The following is a 23,329-nucleotide window of genomic DNA, read 5'->3' as shown; positions in this document are numbered from 1 at the left end:
AATTTAAATTGACAAAACATAAATTACAGCAAATGGCTTGATATTTTTTTATCTGTACCTCTTGAAGACCTCACTGTTGTCTGATATTGTGATAGCCTACCATGGCAGATGAAATGTTTTAGTGCCTTATTGTGAATGGCAGTATTTTAGAAAAGTATCTCTTGAAAAAGTCAAGAAAACAACTTTAGCACTGAATGAATATGCTCATTAATCTGCTGTATACACTTTTTTGGACACAATATATGAGATGTTTAATAATTAGTCATTTAAAAAGATGATCCATTAATAGAATGAGCATACTTCAATATTTTCAGGTTTTATGAAGTTTGTCTGAAATTTATTAACCACATAACTTGAAAGTGTCATATAAGGTATGCTTTTAAAAAATTTACACAATCAAGGTTAACAAATGTATTAATATAAATTTTTTTTCCTTTCCAAATAAAACTCAAACAGCTTTTGTCTCAGTTTATTTCTCCATTTACCGGCTGCATTTATGGAAGGCACATAACAGGTAATTGTGTTTTCCCTAAATATTAACTTAAGTGTAGTTCAGAATTACATAAATCTGCTTCTGTTAAGAAAACTGGCAAATTTCCATATAGTGCTATAAATCACTATTAGAAAGCTTAGTATTTAAGAAAGCATCTTCTTAGGCCAAAAGGGGTGTTATTTTGCATGTCTCATGCTTAGAGGTAACTATAAACTGACAACTTGTAGAAAACTTGTGCTTAAAAAATTGTGTTGATATTTTGGAGTATCCTATAGTCATTCCGAGACTATTATTAAGTGGGCATATTTCCCATAGGCCAGATTGGATAGCTTAGTTTACAAAGTGTCTACGGCTGGCTGCTTTGTGAGCTAAAAAAGTAGAGTTGAGAAGTTATAACAGAGACAGTGTGACCCGCAAAGCTTAAGATACGTTCTGTCTGGCTATTTACAGGTTTTCCAATCCTTCCCTGACTTGGACAATTGTTATATGTATTTTGAATATTGGTATTTTATTATGAATAAGAAATCCTTTTCTATAGGTCTTTGTGGGACTTGGACAATTGTTATATGTATTTTGAATATTGGTATTTTATTATGAATAAGAAATCCTTTTCTATAGGTCTTTGTGGGAAGAAGCAAAAAGAAATCACAAAAGCTATTAAGAGAGCTCAAATAATGGGTAAGAACATCTGAAAAAATGAGTTGGGCTGATCAAAATTTTGCTCATTTTTTGTGAAGAACTTTATTTATCTCTTTACAGGTTTTATGCCAGTTACATACAAGGATCCTGTGTATCTCAAAGACCCTAAAGTTTGTAATATCAAATATCGGGATTAAATTATCTAATGTTATCAATAAAGTTATTTTTACAATAAATGGTTGTTGACTCAAACCATAAGATTTAATAAACTTTAGAAAATAGGCTAAATCTTCACAAACTATAGTTATTAGCTTTTAATATGAAATCATATGAAGAAAAAGTTTGAGTAAAAAAGGGGGGTTTCTTGTCTATACCAGTGAATGTTCAATAAAACCTGATTTGAAATGTTACTACTCATTACATTTTACATACATGAATTAAAAAAACTGGTACTGTAGGGTAGCTCATACAATAATAGAACACTGATAATTGGATATTAAATATGGAAGAGATGACTTGTATTGGAATTTTACTTTAGGTCCAGATTCTGTTTTGTAAGTGGAATTTTAGGTATATGCATGCAAGAAAGTGGAATGCTGTATAATGTAAAAATCCCTGTAACAATGTGGACTTGAAATTGCTTAGGGAGATTTTCTAATTAGCAGTTACAGGTATGCCTGGCTAGGACAATAGGTGCTGTCACGGGACCTAACATTTGCTGGAGTAATCTATCCTGAAACTGGTAGTTGGCTTTAAATAAACCAATCCATAGGCAATCTATTATGTCATCTTATCTTACTCCAGTGATAAAAACTAATTGTCAAAAGATGGAGAGAAACTGGAAGTAAACGTCCTATAAGGACAGTGTTCCTCCTTTTCATTGAATACTCTGAAAGCTGGGCCATCAAACTCAAATGTGAAAGTTCAGCTGTGTACTAATGACCTGAGCAGGCTTCTCTGTGATTGAAAGTTTGGTATTGCTTTCTTCAAAGGAGATGGATTGCTGTGCAAAAGTATGAATTAAATAGTTTTCTACCTCTATAGCATTTTAGTAAATTGAATGGTATGAAGGCACATTTAGACTTCAGTTTGAGTAAATATGTGTCTTTGAAAAATCTCAAGCTATCGTCTAGAGAAGTGCACCTGTTGGCTGCTTGTTGCTTCTGCTATACCTAGTCTAGCCTGTGTACCCAGTTTTGTTCATTTGTTGATTACATTTAGTCACTGTGTTCTATATGGTAAGTTCTATATGCCATGGCGATACCTGTGGTTATTTTTAAATTAAGGTTCAGACTGACGAACTATTTCCCTTAACTGCCCTTCATAACACCACAGTGCTTTTTATGTAACCAGTAAAATAATCCCAGTAAGAAATTCATCATTTGTACAAATCATCCCTGGTATTATGTGGGCTTCATAAGCACCCAACAGTAACTAATGCATGTTAACACATATGTAGAAGATGATAGTTTTTGATACTATCTAAGCTATGAATTTGCTCTATCACTTAGGAAGTAACAGATAGAAACGCAATGGTCAAAGTGTGTTAGCATTTCATCCAGTGAGCGAAACACGAAGGCTTCATGTAATGTGTATGCTTTATGGAAAAGTCTCACAATTATGGAAAAGACAAATACAAAAAAACACAGTAAAAGCTCTTACCCAACCTCCATTTGACCAACCCACTGGATTAAAATGGGGCTTTATAGCCTTCCTAAAAATTACTGAAGCCCATGACTCTTCTACCTTTTGAGTTCTGCATTGCCTAGAATCAGTTATTTTGTACCCAGACATGTTAGTTGTATTTATTGTATTGATGAAAATGAGCATTAAAAAGAAAGTTACTGTTGCAATAAAAACTAAGTAAATGTTTTGGAATGACAATAAAAATAGCTTTAAAAAAAGTTGTCAAATTAGGTGCAGTTAGGACAACTGAGTAAGATTGGGAATGGAGGTGGCTTTAAAATGAAAAACATCTAGTAGCATTTTGTACTTAGGTTATTTTGCAAGTTTCTTTAAATTCTTCACTTTAAAGAAACCAAACTACTTGTGCTGCATTAAGTAGTGCCATAATTAGAACTGCCAGATGTAGCAGATGAAAATACAGTACATACAATTAAATCTGAATTCCAGATAAACAATGAGTTTTAAATATAACTATGTCCCTAATATTGTATGGTGTTCAGCATTTTATCTGGCAACCCTAGCCATAATGTATTTATCATAATTTAAGGAGTAGGAATTGTAATGACTTAGAAACAATTAAATACATTTTCATATTTAGACTTCTTTCTATTGTAAAAATAAGGCTAGTCTCCTAATTCTAAAGAATGCTGTACAAGTTTAAAAAATATTTAAACTTCTCTCAACAGTTTAATAAAAGGGGTAAACGATTTTGGTTTTAAAAGTATCTGATATTTAAAGTACTTTATAAAATAAATGCACTAGGGCTTCTTTATGTGTTACTGCAAATAGCTGAATATAGCAAAAACAATAGGAATGTTTGACTATACCCTTTAGCCAATCAAAAATCTTTCAGCCTAAAAGAATCAAAATGTAGGAGACTGTGGATAATCACCAGAACCTTTCATTTTCTCAATGTCTTCATCTGTTTCAGGGCTGCTTGTGGATGCTTTTTCTTGGTTACTACTATCAGTATCTGTTTTAGATAGTTTGTTTTGTATCTCTAACAGCCGTGACTTCTTGAATTGCCATCTGTCATCTGTATCTAAAGCTTTACGCTTCAGCTGCAGTGTACTACTAGCTGGACTAGCTTCAGGAACGTCAGTGTATTCTACCATTAAGGTCAGGTTGTCTACCATATTGAGGTGGTGGTTGGCATTACAGCTACTTTTAGAAATACGCCTGTTTTTCAAGGACATAACACATGAATGAAGAAATTCACAATCTGGAAAAAAGGTCCGTAAAGCTTGACAAAGAAAAGTGTTCTCCTGAGGATCTTTTTGGACATTCTTCTCTCCTAAACAAAAATAAAATAACAAACATATATTTCTTCTGCAAAGCATTTATAATTACCTACTTGTTAGTATGGTTGAGTCAAAAACTCTTTAACAGTTTTATCAAATTATCTAAAGTGAGAAAAATGACGTACATAATCCCAAATTGTAACTCATGCCACAATATTCTAAGAGAAAATTAGTTATGTTCTTTAATATCAACAATAATAGTGTACCTTACACTATAATAGTACCCTGTTCTTTTGTTCATTGGGATTTAAAAGTATTAATATTACAATTGCTGTTAATATTAAAGTGGACAAATTCATTAGTGCAGCTGGTTCATCCACAATTCAAATCAGAATTTTTTGAAAGCAAAGTAGTAATGTGTGAATTTTTTACTTACGTGCTGCTTCAATCTGAGCTTGTTTTCTTTTTTTAATTTCTTGTTTTAATCTGTTTACATCCTTTAGTAGTTTCTCTACTGCTTGCTCACTGTGTTCTACTTTTTTGCATATACTCTGTAAAATAAAGTAATTTAAGGGCATAGATAAAATTCCAAGTTGCATACTACAGTCTAGGTTCACAAATAATATAAAATCTTTCATGGTACATAATATCAAATATATTTGCCTTTAAAAAAATTTTAATGTTTCTGTTTTCTGGAGGAACTCCACAACAAGTATTTGTATGATACTTTATATGTTATAAAATGCTTTCCGGGTATATTAACTTCCCATTTATATATAGCTTTATCATACCAGTTATTTCCTTAATACACAGACTTAAAAAATACATATTTAACTCACTTTGAAACAAAATACTGTGCTAATTTGAAAGGTGCATAGTTACCACAAACATTTAACATTAAAGAAAAGCAACTACATTTTAGTGTTATGAAATAATTTTAATATAGGAATTTTATAATTCCTATAAAAGTGTCATCACTTTGAAGTATTAACATCCTCTGGCTCAGTGATTTCATTTGGGGATGAAGCTTAAAATTTATATAGGATGATGTTTCTTTGAATAATAACAAATCAAAAGTAACTGCTTTCCAATTATAGGGTATTAGGTTGTTATAGCCAGTTTTAGTGGATACTTTTTAGGATGTTTGTTCAGCCTATTTCTCACGAACTTGTTCACCCTGTTGTTAAGGTTTCACCAGTAACCCCTTCAACTTCACCCTAGCTAACCCAAGCAGAAATATTACATAGCACATTAACAAACCCTAATCTCTTGAATAGAAGAGATCTTAATGAAGGAGCTGTGGGTTGGCCATTCTCTCATTTCCAGTGGGTGAGTAAACAAAGATCTGTAGTTACTGTGAAGAAACTGATGTGCAGACAGACACAAAGGAAAAGTTCTGATAGCACTCCAGCTTCTCATTCCAGTTTCCTCCTGAAGCTCAGCTGCCTTCTTTGTACAGTTCCTGTAACATACCTCTACTTTCCCTATTTTAGCCCAAGTTGATACTTTTAACCTAAGAGTTCTAATATACTGCTCTATGAAATACACTGCCATTAAAAAGAAAATATGTAGCAACATGAAAAATGTTTAATGATATATCAAGTACATAAAAATCATGACACATTTATTTGCCCTCTTCACTGTCAAGTATGTAAAAGCATGTATACATAAGGGAAAAATTAGAGAACATGGCAAAGTAAAAGTAGTTATGTTGCAATGGTGGAATTCTCGGTGTTTCTCTATTTTCTAAAATTCCTATATTATTCATATTAGGAGTATATAAAATGTATTAAACCCATTTCTCTTAGAGTGTTGTATTATTAGAGTGTTATATTAATAAATGTAGTGGCCATGAAAATATACTACCTAGATCTCCATCTAGAGGAAGCATAGTTGACTGACAGCCCCAGATGCCAACCTTTTGGGTCCACTACTGTTTCTATGCTTGGGCCAGACTTCCCCTAGGCTTAGTCAGTGACTGAGCACATTGAGGGTATTATTACAAGTCTATTCCTACAGGACAGCTTTGCTCAAAGATGTCACATCAGCCTGGCTGAAACTTTTTTAGCCCTGCAATGTAAAGCTTCCTGTCCTATCCAATGATCTTCCCTTCCCTGTCTCTTTTCCCAGGTACTTCCTCCTCTTTATCCTTCTCAGGCCCAATAAATCTCTTGCTTGTCTAATCCCGTCTTGATGTCTACTCAAAGGACCTTAACTGCCACAGTTAGCTAGAACTGAGTACTATGGTAGATTGTTTTGCTCTCAAATATTTGCTTCCCTTTTTATCCTGTAAAAGGATTATATAGCCCTGCCTATTGTCATGTGATATCCTCCAGCCAATGAAATATGAATGGAAGTGACAAGCCAGCTCTGAGCAGTTTTAAGAGCTGTTGTGAATTACCACTAGCTTTCCAGTTCATGAGAAGAGCATGTCCCACATAAGGGCTGCTTCTACAGTCTGGATCCTAGAATGAAGACAACAGGAGCAGAGCTACAGCAAAATATAGTGTGGGTGACTACTGTATTTAAAGGCCTTTGTTACCAAAACTAAACTAAGCTAGAATATAAATCTAATCAAATGTCAGGTTATCCCTAAAAAATTTCAGTGATCAATTTGATATGAACTCTAGAAGTGGTCTTTAGGTGTTAGATAAGTTAACTTACCTTTAATTCTTCTTGTAAAGAAGCATACATTTCATTTATCTTGTGTACCTCCTTTAAAGATCCATCTTCTTTAAAAAATTCAGGGCTGTAAAAAATTACCATTTCCTCAGGCAAGTATACAGAATTCATTTAATTATATGATGAAAACTTATTTTTAGTTGAACAATGGAGGAATCATAAATGATATTCAACTGATTTGAAGTTATCAAAAACTGAATAGGAATAAGTTTAGTGAGGAAGCAACTGAGGAATCTCACCTGTGTGTTTTGACTGCTCGGCTAAAACCAGCGGACATACGGGAACCTGATGCAGTTTTATAACCCAGTTGCTCAGACATGCCCAGATTGGCCACCACTAAAGGTATCCTATGAAAAAGTCTGAAGAAATAACATTTTTAAACATAAACTTAGAATAAAGTGAAAGATTGGCATCTACTTATTAGTATAGACTACCTTTTCCTACAAGATTAAAAAACAAATAGAAATCCCCATTCCTTACTACTTATCGAAGACAGAATTCACTGACTTCAGGAAAATGTCTTTTAAAATTTGTGAAGTGTATATAGTGTAAGATAATTATGTGAAAAAAAAAATACTCTAATGGCTATTTTAACTGACCAGCACATATAAAAAGCAGTATTGTTGAGATCCTGTCTTCCATAAATAATATTAACATTAGTTGGTAGTCTCAACTTAATTCTCATAGTCCGTGAAAATGTTGTTTACACAGCCTGTGGGGAATCCCCGTTGACTCATTCTGGTGGGCCATCAAGAACTACCGTGCTTCCCGCAGAGGCTACAGAAGAGCTGCTCAAGTGCCAAGGCTTACGTTCTACATTATATCCTTTAGCAACTAGTATCTAAAGCACATGGTTTTTTTCCATCTTATGGTAAATAAAAGCCAATCTTTGGTGCCTGAAACACAAGGCAACATTCCACACTGGGCTTCTAATTTCCTTATATAACCTTTGTTTTCCCATCTATAAAAAATCAAATGGGAAGACACAGTGTTATGACAATCTAATGCAACAACATATGAAAATACTTGTTAAGCTGCAAAAAATACTATAAAAACATTGGGTATATTTTTCTATTAGCTGAAGATAGCTAGCGACTGGCCAACAGTTACCCTTTCTGAGGTTTATATAAGGCATGCTCCAGCCGATGAGTAGAGTAGCTTTCTGTTATTACACTCGGTGTTAACAGCAGGAAAACAAGCTCCTGGCTTGAAAGATGCTGCTGTAAGTTTTTGTGAAGCAGTCTCTCTCTAAATGTCATAATCTGTTCTGAATGACGTCGGAATTTGTACCAACCAACCACATCCTGAAAGAAAATACAGGAAAAATATCAGGTGTACGTATACCTTCATGGTTACAATTATGTGTCTTATTGTAAACAAAAAATTGACAGCTTTAAAAATGCCTTTAGTATTCAGCAAGGTTTGGGCATATTTAAACAAAGCATACACTTAAATATACACTTTACTCTTTTATAAAGTATGCGAACTGACATGTAGTTAAATTACTTTCCATTCAGTTACAGGACTAGTTTTACTTAATATAGATTAGAGGAAAAAGATTCTTAACTTCCCTTAGTTTCTTTATGACATTTGCTATCTTAAAATCTTAATCTTTTTTTTTTTTAATGCCTACAATACCTGATATTCCTAGGTGGTCTCCTATCCAAGTATTAACCAGGCCCGACCCTTCTTAGCCTCTGAGATCAGACGAGACTGGGCACATTCAGGGTGGCAAAATCTTAATCTTTGGTCAAAATTTAAATGAAGAAAATGTCAATGAAAACAACTTAATTTCCTGTGTGGACACACCTGGTTTGCCAAGTAACTGAAGTAAATAAGCTTAACCTAATAGTTTTCAAAACTGAAATTTATATGAGAATATCGCCTACCCCACAGAGTTGGTTTCAAGATTGAATAAGACCATGTAAAAGACTTTTATAAGCTGTAACATGCTAAATGTGTTGTATTACTAAAACTTTAACTTTTTAAAGTGGAAAAATAAGCCTCATTTGCTGAAAACTTAATAATCATAAAAAGAGAAAAACAACCATTTTGGTTAGAGATACATCTGTGACAGTTTCAGCAACTTTCATATCTGTTCATTTAAATTGAGGAAATTAAAATTACGTTTTAAAACAAACTTTTATAGGTATATTTTTAAATACCCAAATATAATCATAGGGGAAAGACTAAGCATTTTCAAAAAAGGATTATTTTTGAAAGAAAACTTTTACTGAATTGACTTTTATTGTCAAGTCAGAGTTTAAAAAAAGTTTTAAGAAAAAAGTACCCAGAAAAAAAATTCTGTTTGTAGGAAAAAAAATCTATTTCAGTTATTCAGTAAGTTTTAACTGAACACCAAGTATGCTGCAGAGGATTCAAATTAGGTGCTATATAGGAAATCATCCCTGCACTATAAAAATTAGTAACAGCAGCTATATAAAAACAGTAATTAACCCACTTCCCATTTGACCCAAGAAAACACTCTAGCAGCACTTGCAGATGCAGTGTTTACCCTGATAACTCACCGATTACGGTCCTAACTTTACCCCCAAAATTAGTCTCAAAATATCTCACTTTTATTATTGTTTTCACATTGCTCTAGTATATCCATAGTCTTTGGAAACAAATGACAGCATTCTACTTATAGCATTCTGTTTTTAGTAGTGGGATTTCCATTTATAAAGTATAGTAATTTTCGATTGCGGAAAATGTCAAATTCTAGAAAACGTTGCATTCCTACGTGTGATGTTAACATCGCTCCCGAACAGTTGTTAGCCGAAGATTCTTTTGATCAATCCAATTTATGTATATGTTTCTGTTACATCAGGATTAGAAATAACTCCAAGGATGAGAACAAGGTTAATACTTTTTTTTTAAGTTAATACTTTTAATGACTAGTTTTACTTTCAGAGTAACTCCTTCAAATTTCTGGCAAGAACAGGCCTTTCCTCACCTGCCTTATAGGACATTATGAAGACAAATGCTGCTTAAAAGTTTTGTCAAAGTAGTACATATTTTTATGAACTCAAAGTAATACTTATAATACCAAAAGAAGACAAGGTAAATCAAGAATACCTTTTTAACACTTGATAGTATTTTCCTCAGTGCTTGCTCATTTAATTCACCAGAAGAATTGTAAAAGCTGTAAAAGCCAAAATTAAAGGCATTTCAAATAAGCTAAAAGTATGATTTTATTAGCACCTTTACTTCTAGTTACTCCTAACCTAACTTCCAACCAATCCTACTTGCCTGTCAGATGAAGTTCTAAAATAAATAGTAGAGAAAGTTCTTTACTATAAGCAAAGAAAAAGGAACAGGAGTGAAGAAACTTCAGGAGATAAGTTGAGGCATTATATATTTTTAAAACCTAAAACAAAACAATTTATTAAATATAAGTACATAGCCAGTTCACAATTCATTCACGATTCACTTAATAAAACTTTAAAAACAAAATACATTGACACATACAAAGTAGAGTATGTAAAATAAGTAATGAAGCATAATAACAAAAGGAGAATTTATCCAAAAGCATACTTGTATAAAATTAAGAAATGTTTTAGGAGTTGGTTGGGTTGTTTTTTTTGGGGGGGTTGAGGGGCAAAGAATAGGTATTGGTTTAGTTTAGTGGTCTTTGTCCTGTAGTTAGAATGCCAAAGATGTAAGGAGTATTAAAAGACAATTTTAAAAAATTATAAAGTGTTTATTTCCAGCCTTCTTTCCCCTCCAATAACAGGGATTACAGGTAATATTTTCCTCTTTTTAACATTCATTAAGATAAATAACATTCTTTTCTATGATGGTGAAATATCTGTTATGCAAAATCCTTTACAAATAATAGTCACTTTAATGGGCTTTTACTGATAATTCTAATCTGTACACTGAAAAAAATTAAGTTACATAAAACTAAAAAGATACATCTTAATAGGCAATATATTTTCTTTTTAACTTACAAAGATATATTTAAAATTTTTCCATTCAAATTTTAATGGGAGAATACAAAATAAAGTATTTCATCCAGCAAAGGGGGATATTTGACTGCTCAAATGGATCCATTTTACTATTTATTATTCTAACATGAAAATTCTAAATACAAGTTTATTCCTGTATTTCTTTAGGAAGGTCCACTTCTGAGCTTCTCAAACTGGAGTATAAGGCAACATACCAGAACAGGATAATGGTGTACATCTTCTGCGCAAGCACTGATTGTATGTGATGTTTCTGGTAAGGGGAGCATTTTAATATTGAAATAGATATATTGTGCAGTAGAATTCATGTTAAATTACATAATTTTTTAAAAAGTGATTTTAAGTTTTAGGTCTAATGGCCTGTTTTCCAGGAACTTTCCCCCAGATTCCTGAGGTAAGCGAATCAGTGTATTTTTTTGTGGAAAACTCTGAGAAATGTATTAGAGTAGGGTTGGCAAACATTTTGTGTAGAGGGCTAGATAGTAAATATTTTAGGCTTTGCTGGACATATAGTCTCTGTTGCATATTCCTCCATTTTTTTTTGTTGTTGTTGTTGTTGTTTATAACCCTTAAAAAAGATACTAACTATTAAGAGATAGAGTGCCATATAAAAATGGGCATGGGACCATGCTTTGTCACCCTCTGTATCAAAACATAAAACTGGATATTAAAGCTTATCCAATTTGGACTCCAAGAAATATGGTATTAAAAGACTGTTTTTAACATGTTCACCTATATTATTTAAAACAAGGAAGAAACAATGTGTTGTGCTATTGGATTGGAACTCAAGAAATCCTGATTACTCTGAGTTTTACCCTACCATTAACCAGTTCTGTGGCAGTGTTTACATCATGAATTTTTTCGGCTATTATTTTGTTGTTAAGGGAAAATTAAGTATGTAGTAAACTTTTTCAGTGAAACCATTTCAGGTTGTTCTCCTTATGCCTCTCCCCACTTCCTTAATTTTATAAAACTTAAAGGCTGAGGCATGGGTTTCTCATCACTGGATTAGATGGTTTCTTCAACTCTAAGACTCTATTACGTTGGTCTATTTATTTATTTATTATTTATGCCTACAGCACCTGGTCTTCCTAGGTGGTCTCCCATCCAAGGACTAACCAGGCCCGACCCTGCTTAGCTTCTGAGATCAGACAATGGGCTTGTTCAGGGTGGCATAGCCATAGACCATGACTATGGCTCCACTGGGGCATGAACCCAGGACATACTGCGTGTAAAGCAGATGTGCTAAACACTACACTATGGAACCACATCCCGGTCTAATTATTTAAGATGGTTACCAGAAGATATTGAATCACTTTTTTTTGGACGCTCCCTTTTTAATCCTTTGCTGGTTTATAGTCCTTTAAGGAAGTACTTTTTATGAGTCTCTGCCAAGAATCCCTTAGTCATCGACAAATATTTTTGTATATCCATTATATTTAGGCACTATAGGAGCTATACCTCTTTTTCGGTACAGTAGCGTGACTAGACTATGCCTTTATTTCTATCATCCCCTACCACAGATCTTTCTCACCTTAACCATATGCTCCACTGCAACTTATACCACCTTAGTGATGTGTACGTAAGTGTGACTATAAGATAATAAAGATGATTTTTCATAGAACTATTTTATTAAAACTACTCCATGTTGTAAGGGTACCAGTGTTTGCTTTATTAAAATTCATTTTTTGTGTACTTTTCCATATGTACGTAACAATAAATAGTTTTCAGATACTTCAATAGTTTTAAAAAATATCACAGCCTATATTAGGGCTAACAAAACTACTACTATCTGTAGGACTAAGAACACAAGTTTTCACCCTAGAAAAGCAATAGGAAGTAAGTTAAAGAATTTAACTGGTTAACAGACAAAAGATAACTTTAAGAATATGATAAGTGAGGAAACAGAAGATAAACTAGAATAAAAGGGTAGAAAAAAGGCTCCTGTTTATGTGTAAGAATGAGTCACCTTGTTTATAATATGCATTGAGATGAGTGGGTGTGAGAAGGCAAACTGGTACCTGGGAGAGGCAGTGGAGACCAGCTAAAGCAAGCACATAAATACAGGTAAAAAGCTATTAGAAAGGGTAAAATTGACAAGTGAATTTTCATGTAGTTTTTAAAAAATCTTTCATTTTAATCAGAACCACCACGTATAACTGGTAACTAAGATACCTTGTTAGTTTTAAGAATTACTTCACTTGCAGAGAAAAAAATTTTCACAGTGGATCATTTACTTGCTCTTACTACTCACCTAAAAAGCTGATAGCATGGAATATATTTCTGAATGTCTGGAAAAAAATAATTTTTAGTTATGATTACATTGTCATCTGAATAACATGTTGAACACTTCAAGCCAGGAAGTACTTTACCATTATCTCATTTAATTCTAACAAACCTACGAGACAGATGTTATCACTCCTTTCATTTTAAAGAGGTACAGAGCGATTGGGCGGCTCTCCTAAGCCAATAGTAGGGGCAGTATTCAAACCTAGGGCCTCACTCTAACTAGAATGTTATATTCCTTCTAAATGTTTAATAATGATAACACAAAAAATAAATTTGAATTTGCTATATTTTTGTTGAGTTCTAAAAAAGGTTATGCTCCAATTTTACTTAGTTGATAAAAAGAACTGTTAATAGGATGATGTTATATCTTTAGTTTCACAAAAGATTTGTTGATGTTAACTACAGATTGTGAAGAAAAAAACTCTCAACATCTTTTAAGAGGTGAGTTTTATTCTCTTGTCACTGGAAATACATCTAAATAGGAAACATGACCATTCTCTTTAGACATGTTTCTTCTAGCAAATATATGCTACCCTCAGATAAATCCTTTTGTCTAAAAAAACACTGTGGACAGAAACAGTCTTTGTAACTGATAACAGCCAAACATTCTCTGGTATAGATAAGAGAAAGTTTAAAAATGATGAAAATCTCATTAACCAAATCAATATGTTATTTTCTAGATCTTGGCTTTTACCTGTTATTGTGTGTCTTAAAGTAATCCAACATTTTAAAATAATTTGAGCAAATACTTGGATGTTTCTACAGCACTTGCCTGATACCTTAAAAATTAGCATTGTTCTTGGCACAATGGAGTTGCTCAATAAATAGGTGCTTAATTAAACTGCTCAAAATATGTTCATACTTTGGGCAGCATACTACTTTGAATTACCGGAAAAAATGCCCTAAGAGCTTGCTTTTAAGGTTCTTGTCTGATCAGAATTAAAACACAAAGTAAAATTACAAACTGTATGAATATGTAATAGATGACAAACACCAATTCTCTTATGTTATGATATGATATTATAAATCAATAAGAAAAAGCAAAATAGCCCAGGAGAAATATAGTCAAAGCATGGAACAGGCCTTTCTTTTTCAAAGAAAAAGTATTCCTCAAAAAGTCAAATACATAAACATTTAACTTCATTAAGTTAATTAACAAATGCAAATTAAAAAGATTTTTTTTCACTTGTCAAATTAGCAAAGATTAAAAGACTTGATAATATCTAGTGATGCAAGAGTATCAGGACCCAAGCACTTTCATATATTGTGGAGGAATCTAAGATGGCATGACTTTCCAAAAAGCAATGGTCTGCCTCTAAGAATCTGACTTGTGGATATACTCAAAGGCACAAAGATATATGCACAATAAAATGTTCACTATTTTATTATTTTGTATTAACAAAAAATAGTCATAAGCATGGTGCATTCTTATAATAGGAATATGAAGCCATTAGAAAGAATGACAAATTATACATTGATACTGTTCTGCACCAATGATATCTTGTAAATATTTATCCATGTACAGTATGACCCCATTTGCTGGGCCATCTTTCTGCCACTTAAATATATGCAGGGGCTATTTCATCCTTGTTTCCCCATAGTAATCTTATAAATGTATGTATTAAAAAATAATACTTTATGAAACCAATAGTGGTTACCATAGAGGAGAGTTTAAATTTATTTTATATATTTATTTTATACATACATACATTTGTATACATATCTATAAAATTTACATATATGTACTTATATTTTCAACCTTTTAAAGTGGCAAAAAAAATGACATGAATAATGTATGAACTGATAATCTTTCTGGAAAGATGTTATAATATGATGTTATAATTTGATTATATCTAAAATAGATATAGAAAAGTATGTCCAAGGATGTTCACTGTGGTATAACCTATAATGAAAAATTGGAAATAACTCTGGTTATAATTTACTTATTTAAAGGACTGCTGAAATTAAATAAACCCATAAGAGTAAGGTCATAGAGAATACAATGATATTTAGAGAATTATTTGACACGGGAAAATGGTCATGACATAAGAAGTCATAAGGCCAAAGTTTTTATAAAGTACACCACACATTTTGTTTAAAAAAACATGCTTAGAAAAAACCATATATTATATAATTAGAAAACTCCCTATATATTTTAAAGCTCCATTTTCCCTTTTTTCCCCACCTGAAAGAACAGCTGCTTCACCACTCACTCCTTAGACCCTTGTAGTCTGGTCCTCTCCCTATTATACTCCAGAAATTACAAGAGTTTCAACTATATAATCACTGAGCTTCTTCAGTTCTCATCTTCTAACTTCTCTGCAGCATTTAATGTTTTTGTCCAAACATTTTTTTCTTAGTTTTGGTTCCTTCTTTTTGAGTTCTTCTTTTGCTGGGCCATCTTCTTGCCACTTAAATATATGCAGGAGCTATTTCATCCTTGTTTCCCCACAGTAATCTTAACTGCTTATATCCCATACTGTTTCCTGCTTTCGACTAGATGATGGCCATAATTTTAACTGAGAAATGAGTGCAATACATTCTTTTAAAATCTGCTTTTAAAAATCTGTATCTGTTATTAACAATTTAAACGCAATTCATGCTCTGATCCCTTTCAGCATAAACCATGAAAAATAGGAGACATAGAAATAAGTGACTCACCAATTGTATAAATAACTTCAACATCATCCATTTGTGAATCTGTAATGCTATTCTTGGCTTCACCTTTCACTTCCCCAAGGAGAAAACCTTCCTATGTGTAAAAATAAGCAGTAAGTATATGTAATACACTGAAAGAACTATCATTCAGTCACTTAACTAACCTATATTTCTAAAATTATTTTACAATGTATACAATATGTACTACCAGCTGGGGGCACAGAAAAGAAAGACCAGATGCACTTCCAGTTCAGCTAGGAAACATGAACAATTAAATAAAAATGAAGATGAAGAGATTGTAAATACCACTGTTTTAGCACACTTGAAAGCATAAAAGGCTTAAAGCCAGAAATGAGTACCCAATGCTTAAGGAAAAAGGAACAGAGCCATTTGCCTTGGAACTGAAAGCTCCCATTTATCAGGAAGTCATAGACAGGAATAAGGCCATAATAGAGTATCCTAAATGATGAGCCAAGGACTCTGAATTAATGGCATGTACTTCTGGGAGCCAGTGGAGGCTTCTGAGCTATGAAATGACACAATGATCAATGTTTCTAGATTAAAAATTGTGAAATATATTAAAGATTTGGAATTCGGTATCAGAGTCTGCTTCTTAAAAGGGGAGCTATGAGCCCCGATTCTTTTAAGCATTTTGCCACAATAGTGACTTCTTTGAATTTTGGAGAATTCAATTCTTTCTCTTGGCACATTTAAAGACCAATAGGTGTGTTTAATAGACGATGAAGATCTTGTCTTTAAAATTAAGAATGCTTCTTTCCCCCATTTCATTAAAGGAGGAGCACAAAAGGAATATATTTCCGCAATGTGAGTCTTTACTGGAATCAAGGGGGAACAATCCAGAACTCTACACTGTAGTGTTCTAGACAAATCTGGAGAAAGGAAGCAGGGACAATGCAATAAAATTATCCAGAAAATCACCCTTTAAAGACTTTTAGGAAAAAGATCTAAGAAACAAGGGCCTAACACTAGATTACTTTCCAAGGGCTAATCTTTTAAGCTGCAACGGACTTAAAGACCTATTGTTTATATTTATGCTATGACATTCTGAAATAATTTCCACAGCTACAAACATTTTAAACTGTCATATATTCGCTCTTTGCTAGGTATTAATCTACAAGGTTATTTAAGAAATTACTGGACTTTGTTCAGTATTGTATTCTCTTAAATTGTATTAGCAAGTTACTAAGCACTTACTCTAAGACACTATTCGAACTCAGTTTTCCAGTTTTTTAAATTTCATAACAATAAGTTTTTAAAAGTAGGCACTGTATTCGTTCACTACTTCACCCAGAGGTTTTGAACCAAGGCAACTAGTATGAAATAAACATTTAAATATCTAATAGTTGAAAACAAATGTTTAAATTATAACTGAAACCATCAGGAAAGGAACTAGGTGAGGCCTTACAATACCAATGCAAATTAAAGTCAGATATCCGATACCAAATTAAGCTTTTTCATTTATTAAGGTTTCCCAAAAAATAGCCACTGGATGTAACATCTCTTATTCCTTTCTCACCCTACCACTTCGACAAGCACAGCAAATATTCTGCATGAAAAAAATTTGGTTGTCTGAAAACGTCTGTGGGTAGGAACGAGAAACGGAGTGAACCCGCAACCTTCTTAGCGGTAGTAAGAGAACGCTACGTGAACTTTCTAGCCTTTCACAACCAAGTTGAACCAGAAAAAAGGGGGAACTGTTGAAAGAGAGAAATGGGAGTGTGTGGGACACTAGGGTTGGAACAGGGAAATAAACACGGGCTCTAAGAGAAAGGGTAATCCTGGAAAAGACTTAGCGGGCGGGAGCGACATCTCGCGCCACCCGGGAGCGGGAGAAGCCCGAGCCCGGAGGCTGAGGCCGGCGCTGCGGCGGCGTCGGGGAGCTCGCGGGCGGGGACCCGGGCAGCGGCGGCGGGGAGGGCACTGACGCGGGGCCGCATTCGAAGCGATGCCGGACCCCGCCCCGCCCCTCGGCTCACCGAGTCCGAGTCCGTATTGAGGTGTTGGAAAGACAGCGCACCGAGCACAAAGCCCGAGAGCACCGCCGACGTACTCTCGCCCTCCATGCTCCTGGCGCCGCAGCGGGCACGAGGGGCGGAGCCAGTCGCGCCGGATCCGGAGCCTTAGGCGGCGAGGCGGGGCCGAGCGAGGAGGAGGGGCCTGCGCCTGCGCACTGGCCGCGGCGCGCTCCCTGGAGGCCCCAGCCTGGAGGCGAGAGCGCCCTCTGTTGGAGAGGGCGAGGCGGAACGGCTGTTAGGGGGAAGGCGGGCCTTGCGCTCCTTCCCGCGCGGCGTCAGGGGTTCCCCTCCCTGGCTTCTCTGACGACTTGGGAGGGCACCGAGCGCCTTTGGGTGGCCAGCTGCTGCTGAGGGATCCGTGGTATAAGTACAAAACTATTAAAAGTGAACACTGCTGACAGAAAAGAAGCATGGCTTAGTGACATTGTAATGCTACAATGGATATGCCGCGTTTATGGTTTCAAACTGCATGATGCTGACCTTTACCCATTGTTGAAACTGCTAGACTGACCAAATCCGAGGTAATCTAAGTATCAAAATAAATAACGGTAGTAATGGATTATATCTCACTCGATAAAATAGGGATCTTTGAGTCCACACTGATATAAATGAATGGATGAATGATTGAATGAATTAAGTGGGGTAAGAGAAATTCTTCCTTACAGTAGAATATCAACTAATAAATATAGAAGAAATCACAAAGTTAGAAAATCTTTTTTGGTAACTATCATCATCATCATATTCAATGCAAGCAACGGATACTAAAGCTAGAGGATAGAGGACAAGTTATTTATGGAGTCTCCAAATATCTCTCCAAAAAGTATTTATGAATGACAGGAGGACAAATAACTTTATAAACACCATCTTAACTAAATAATGAAGGTTAACATCACCAGTAAAGAGACAAATAGACACCAGACGCCTCCTGATAAGGTGCTCTGAGAAGACATCAGTTCTGCGATATTCTTGCATTAGCTGAATTTTCTCATGAAGAAACATTAGACAAACTCAAATTGAAGAACATTTTATAAAATAACTGACCTGTGCTCTTCATAAATGTCAATGTTATGAAACAGACTGAGAAATTGTTGTAGATGAAGGAAATTAAAGAAACAGGACAACTGAATGCTGCAAGGAATAACCCACAATAACAGAGAAAATTGGTTCAAATGATATTGAACTATTGGTGAAAAGAATTTTACTCCTTTTTACTTTGCCTTGTCTATAATTAGCATACAATTACTCAGAAAAACTTGATAAATAGAGCAACTCTGAAATCTCCACTTGAAGAACTATTTTAAAAATTTACAAATAGATTTCCTTCAGTTATCCAAGTTGCAAAGCTTTGAATATGTTTGAATAATAATTTGTAAGATTTCTGGTCAGACTAAAACTTTTCTTTCTCATGCTCTAAATTTTACTTTTAAAAAACTACGGATTTGTCTATCCTGAACAAGTCCAATCCCATCTGATCTCGGAAGCTAAGCAGGATTGGGCCTGGTTAGTACTTGGATGGAAGACCACCTAGGAAGACCAGGTGCTGTAGGCATAAAAATATAAAAAAATGAGGGATTATAAACTGATGAGGTCCTTGCAATCTTTGAGGTCAGCCAACAGTTGCCTCACCTAAAAAACAAACAAACAAAACAAAAACAAAAACCTGTGGATTTTATTTTTCCAATCTGGAGAATTCCTTTGATATACTCTATTTTAAAAAACACTTCATTTTACAGATTATTTACTCAAGAAACTGTAAGATAATGTTATGAATCAGAAATATCATTATCTATATCATTCACCAAATTATCAGAAGATAAAATGAGATTATCTGTTATAAGATCAAAAAAGTCTAAATTTTCTAAAAAGCATAATCTCCTTTTACCTAAAGTTCTAGCATGATGATAATACAGTCCCTACCTCGAAGTCCCCATAGACTCTCATCATTTGAAATTTTTAAAAGAAGGCTCATGAAGTTTGGCTTGATACCTACTATAACAAATTCCTTCTTGGTACATTCTAGTATTGTCAAGTGTTTTTGAAATATCATTTTCACAGTATATATCAAACAGGTACAGAATACATTTCCAAAAGGAACATTACCAGACATACCCCTTCTTGACACGACACCAGGAGATATAAGAAGAGACACCAATAAAAGTCAGCCTTAGGACATAATGGAATGGAACATTTCAGATCTCAGATACATTTCCTAATCTCTAACACATACTCCTGTGGGAATATGCCTTTAAGCTGTATTAGTTTGCTAGGGCTGCCATAACAAAATACCATAGATTGGGTGGCTTAAACAATAAAAATTTATTTCTCATAGTTCTGGAGGCTAGAAGTCCAAGATCAAGGTGTCAGCAAAATTGTTTTTTTTCTGAGGCCTGTCTTCTTGGTTTGTAGATGGCTGTCTTCTCTTTCTGTCTTTATATGGTCCTTCCTCTGCGTATGTATCTACGTTCTAATTTTCTCTTCTTATAAGGATACCAGTCATATTGGATTAGCATCTATCCTTATGACCTCATTTAACTTTAATTACTTCTTTCCAAATACAGTCACATTCTGAGGTACTGGATTTTAGGAATTCAACATATGAATTTGAGGGGGTACAATTCAGCTCATAACACTTATGAATAGACAAAACACACTCCTCTTGTGCTTTTCTTCCTTGCCCTCATATTATTACTACACAATATTTCTGTCACCAGATGTGTGGGTTTTCCACATATCAAGCAATTCTCCTATACCAGCTGGGGTGCCCTACAATCAAATTCAGTCCGACACTATCTACCTGGAGTTAATTTCAGTCAATTTCAGCTCTTAGCACAGTAACAGCTACCCAGGGTTGTTTCTAGCTCAGTGCAGCCAAATGTGCATGTGATCCTGGAGCAGCTTGCACACAGCTTACAGGAGCCAGGATGGGAAAAGATACTCCATGCAAATAGTAACCAGAAGAAAGTAGGAATGGCTGTACAAATACCAGCCAATATAGACTTTAAATCAAAAAAAGGTTACAAGAGACAAAGGACCTTATATATTAATAAAAAGCTCAACACAACAAGAAGATATAGCAATTATAAACATTTAGACACTTAATGACAGACCATTAAGCTCTCTGAAACAAACACTGACAGAATTGAAGGAAGAAATAGACAGTTCTACAATAGTAGTTGGAGACTTCAAAACCCCACTCATAACAATGGATAGAATAACCAGACAGCATATAAGTAACAAAATAGAGGTCTTAATGCAATAAACTAATTAGATCTAACAGACATATAGAAACCTTTACCCAATAACAATAGCATACATGTTCTTCCCAAGTTTGCATGGGACATTTTTTAGGATAGACCATATTTTAGGCCACAATTAAGTCTCAATAATTTTAAAAGATAGATATCATACCATGTATCTTTTCCAACCACAATAGGATGGAGTTAGCAATCAATGACAGAAGGACAACTGGAAAAATTAACAAAATGGTGGAAATTAAACAACATAGAAATCAAAGAAGAAATCACAAAAGAAATTAGAAAATACTTAGAGATGAATAAAAATGAAAACACAACATAAAACTTATGGGACACATGGAAAGTGGTGCTAAGGGAAAAATTGATGGCTATAAACACTTCCATTAAAAAACAAGAAAGAATCACTACCAATGTATTGTGATGGGCAAGATGATCTTTGGCTGTCTGACTTTAGTTCAATGTGTGTAATCATGGGTGATGGTGCAGGAAGACAGGTGACACCAGCATGGCACAAAGTAGGCTAAAAGAGAGAGAGAGAGTAGCTGCCTAAAGACTCAAGAGTTCTACAACCATGCCACCCTGAACATGTCCAATCTCATCTGATCTCGAAAGCTAAGCAGGGTTGGATCTGGTTGGTACTTGGATGAGAGACCACCCTGGAATACCAGGTGCTGTAGGCATTAAAACAATTAAAATAAATTAATAAATAAGTAAACCAACGAATAAACTCAAGAGTTGTAAATGAAAGCAAGTGTCAGATGTTAATAAGAAATAAAATTATTGCAGACTGGAGGGTGTCGAAATATCCAGGCAGCTATTGTCTGCATTACAAAATTATGATTAACATGGAACAATGATAAATTTTTTTAAAAAGTGGGATACAAAATTGAAGTAGTATACAAATGTAATTAACGTATATTTATTCAATCTTACTCTAGTGAAAATAATGCCGGAATTCAAGATTAGAAAGTAATAAAATCCAAATATTTAGTTACCTTCTGTGTTTGGACAGTGAAATCACATTGGTCTGTAGTAATCTCTTTCATGTCTTCTCTCTTTTCTACAGATTTATATCCCAGCTATTAGCATTCCTGTTTCTCTTTGAATCCTTTCTCATCGTAGAAAGTTATTTTTATTCCTATAGAATTAAAAAAAATCAATATTAACCATTTTTCCAGAATGTGAGCTTCATATGAGGCTCTTTATTTTCAATCCCTAGAATAGAGCCTAGATCAAAATTGACATTCTGTAAATAACTGTGGAATGAATACATTTTTGCTTTTAATTAACAACTGCTGGACATAGTTAGGTGATTTGGCTATTTTAGCTATCTCAAATGGAGATTATCACACTAAGGAAATTATGGTTCCCTATTTTTGATATTCTATCTCACACTCTCTAACCCCATAGGAATTTTGCAGGAGGAATCTGCCTCATTAGGGTAGCTCATTCCTAGCGAGGCAATCTTGCAGAATCTCTGCTGTGGAGTCACTTGGGTCAATTCAGCTTTGGGTGTGCGGGGGACGCTGGGTCACAGTATTTTCCAGGAAGGAGTCACAGAGAAAATGCTTCCCAGACATACTTTTGTAAAGACAGGTCAATGGGAAAATCTAAGAGACTGATACTTTGGTAAATAGTTAGCAGGCTGATACTTGCCTTAATTTATTCAATATGCATGTGTAGGTGAGGAATCTGTTTTGTATGGTCTCTGGTGACCCACTCAAGCTGGGAATTTCCTAGTTTCAAAGAACATTTCCTCTAGCTTTAAGTTCATCAGATTCAGAGCCATATCACCATCTTCCTGGAATATTCTAACTTAATAAATATTGAATTGAAATAGTGGATAGCCACTACTTACTCACAGAGGACTTATGGACACCGCCTCCCCCCCCCACCCCAAATATGTGTCTGTCTCCTGTGGTTCCAGGGACTTCATTTTGAGAAGCATTGGAGAGAAGATTGCCTTTACTTGACTGTTTACTCATAGCCAAAGTTGGGTTACCAGTTTTTTGTTTTTTTAAAAAAATTTTGTTGAGATCCTGCCCAAAATGTTGTTAGTCTTCTACTGAGAACGATACCTGATGGATTTAAATGTAAGTAAAACAAACAAACAAAATTATTTGTTAAAAAACCAAAAAAGGATAGTGGAAATAACTGAAGCCTAGACATCATGCTGTGAAGTGCTTAACACCATTACCTATTTCAAACTTTGCTCAACTAAACCCTGGTTTGATGAGGGTGACTCAGGCCTCCAGGGAGAAGATACCCAGATGAGACAAATGAAAAGTAATAGGACTGTGTTATAACAGTCATCGTGGTAGTCGAGGAGATTTTATTTTTAACAGAGGCCAGAGTACATTGAAGCAACTAATTAGTCAGCAGG

General features: G+C 34.5%; 2 protein-coding genes and 2 pseudogenes across 8 annotated transcripts in view; 3 read left to right on the top strand and 1 right to left on the bottom strand.

Annotated features, from left to right (window-relative positions):
- The window catches only part of MRPS18C (mitochondrial ribosomal protein S18C), a 66,513-nt gene extending 64,971 nt beyond the window's left edge, over window positions 1-1,542 (top strand). For 4 of the 5 annotated variants that reach the window (XM_036227783.1, XM_036227781.1, XM_036227782.1 and 1 more), the window contains 3 exons: window positions 457-514; window positions 1,112-1,171; window positions 1,253-1,368. In XM_036227783.1, coding sequence (XP_036083676.1) covers window positions 457-514; window positions 1,112-1,171; window positions 1,253-1,329 — 195 coding nt within the window. In that variant the 3' untranslated portion in view covers window positions 1,330-1,368. Of the gene's footprint in view, window positions 1-456; window positions 515-1,111 lie in introns of all 5 variants that reach the window. The other variant, XM_016156180.2, reaches the window with a different exon arrangement.
- Window positions 306-17,779, bottom strand: ABRAXAS1 (abraxas 1, BRCA1 A complex subunit). Of its 3 annotated transcripts, none has more exons than XM_016156176.2 (9): window positions 17,654-17,779; window positions 15,660-15,750; window positions 12,964-13,000; window positions 9,820-9,886; window positions 7,852-8,045; window positions 6,981-7,100; window positions 6,724-6,808; window positions 4,496-4,610; window positions 306-4,112 (listed from the first exon to the last, which is right to left on the bottom strand). In XM_016156176.2, exons 1-9 carry the CDS (start codon window positions 17,738-17,740, stop codon window positions 3,682-3,684), a joined length of 1,227 nt encoding a protein of 408 aa, XP_016011662.2. In that variant the 5' UTR covers window positions 17,741-17,779; the 3' UTR covers window positions 306-3,681. The 3 variants fall into 3 exon arrangements, with proteins under 3 accessions (XP_016011662.2, XP_036083673.1, XP_036083672.1); XM_036227780.1 differs by having other exon boundaries at window positions 15,660-15,746; window positions 17,654-17,765; XM_036227779.1 differs by lacking the exon at window positions 12,964-13,000 and having other exon boundaries at window positions 17,654-17,675.
- A 1,342-nt stretch (window positions 17,780-19,121) lies between these two features.
- LOC118609217 lies at window positions 19,122-19,241 on the top strand (annotated as a pseudogene).
- A 2,266-nt stretch (window positions 19,242-21,507) lies between these two features.
- Window positions 21,508-21,626, top strand: LOC118609233 (annotated as a pseudogene).
- The last annotated feature ends 1,703 nt before the right edge of the window (window positions 21,627-23,329 follow it).

The sequence above is a fragment of the Rousettus aegyptiacus genome, unplaced genomic scaffold (genome assembly GCF_014176215.1).
Source record: "Rousettus aegyptiacus isolate mRouAeg1 unplaced genomic scaffold, mRouAeg1.p scaffold_m13_p_10, whole genome shotgun sequence".
Lineage (NCBI taxonomy): Eukaryota > Metazoa > Chordata > Mammalia > Chiroptera > Pteropodidae > Rousettus > Rousettus aegyptiacus.
The sequence above is the reverse complement of the archived record's forward strand: the minus strand, read 5'-3'. Positions and strand labels throughout refer to the sequence as shown.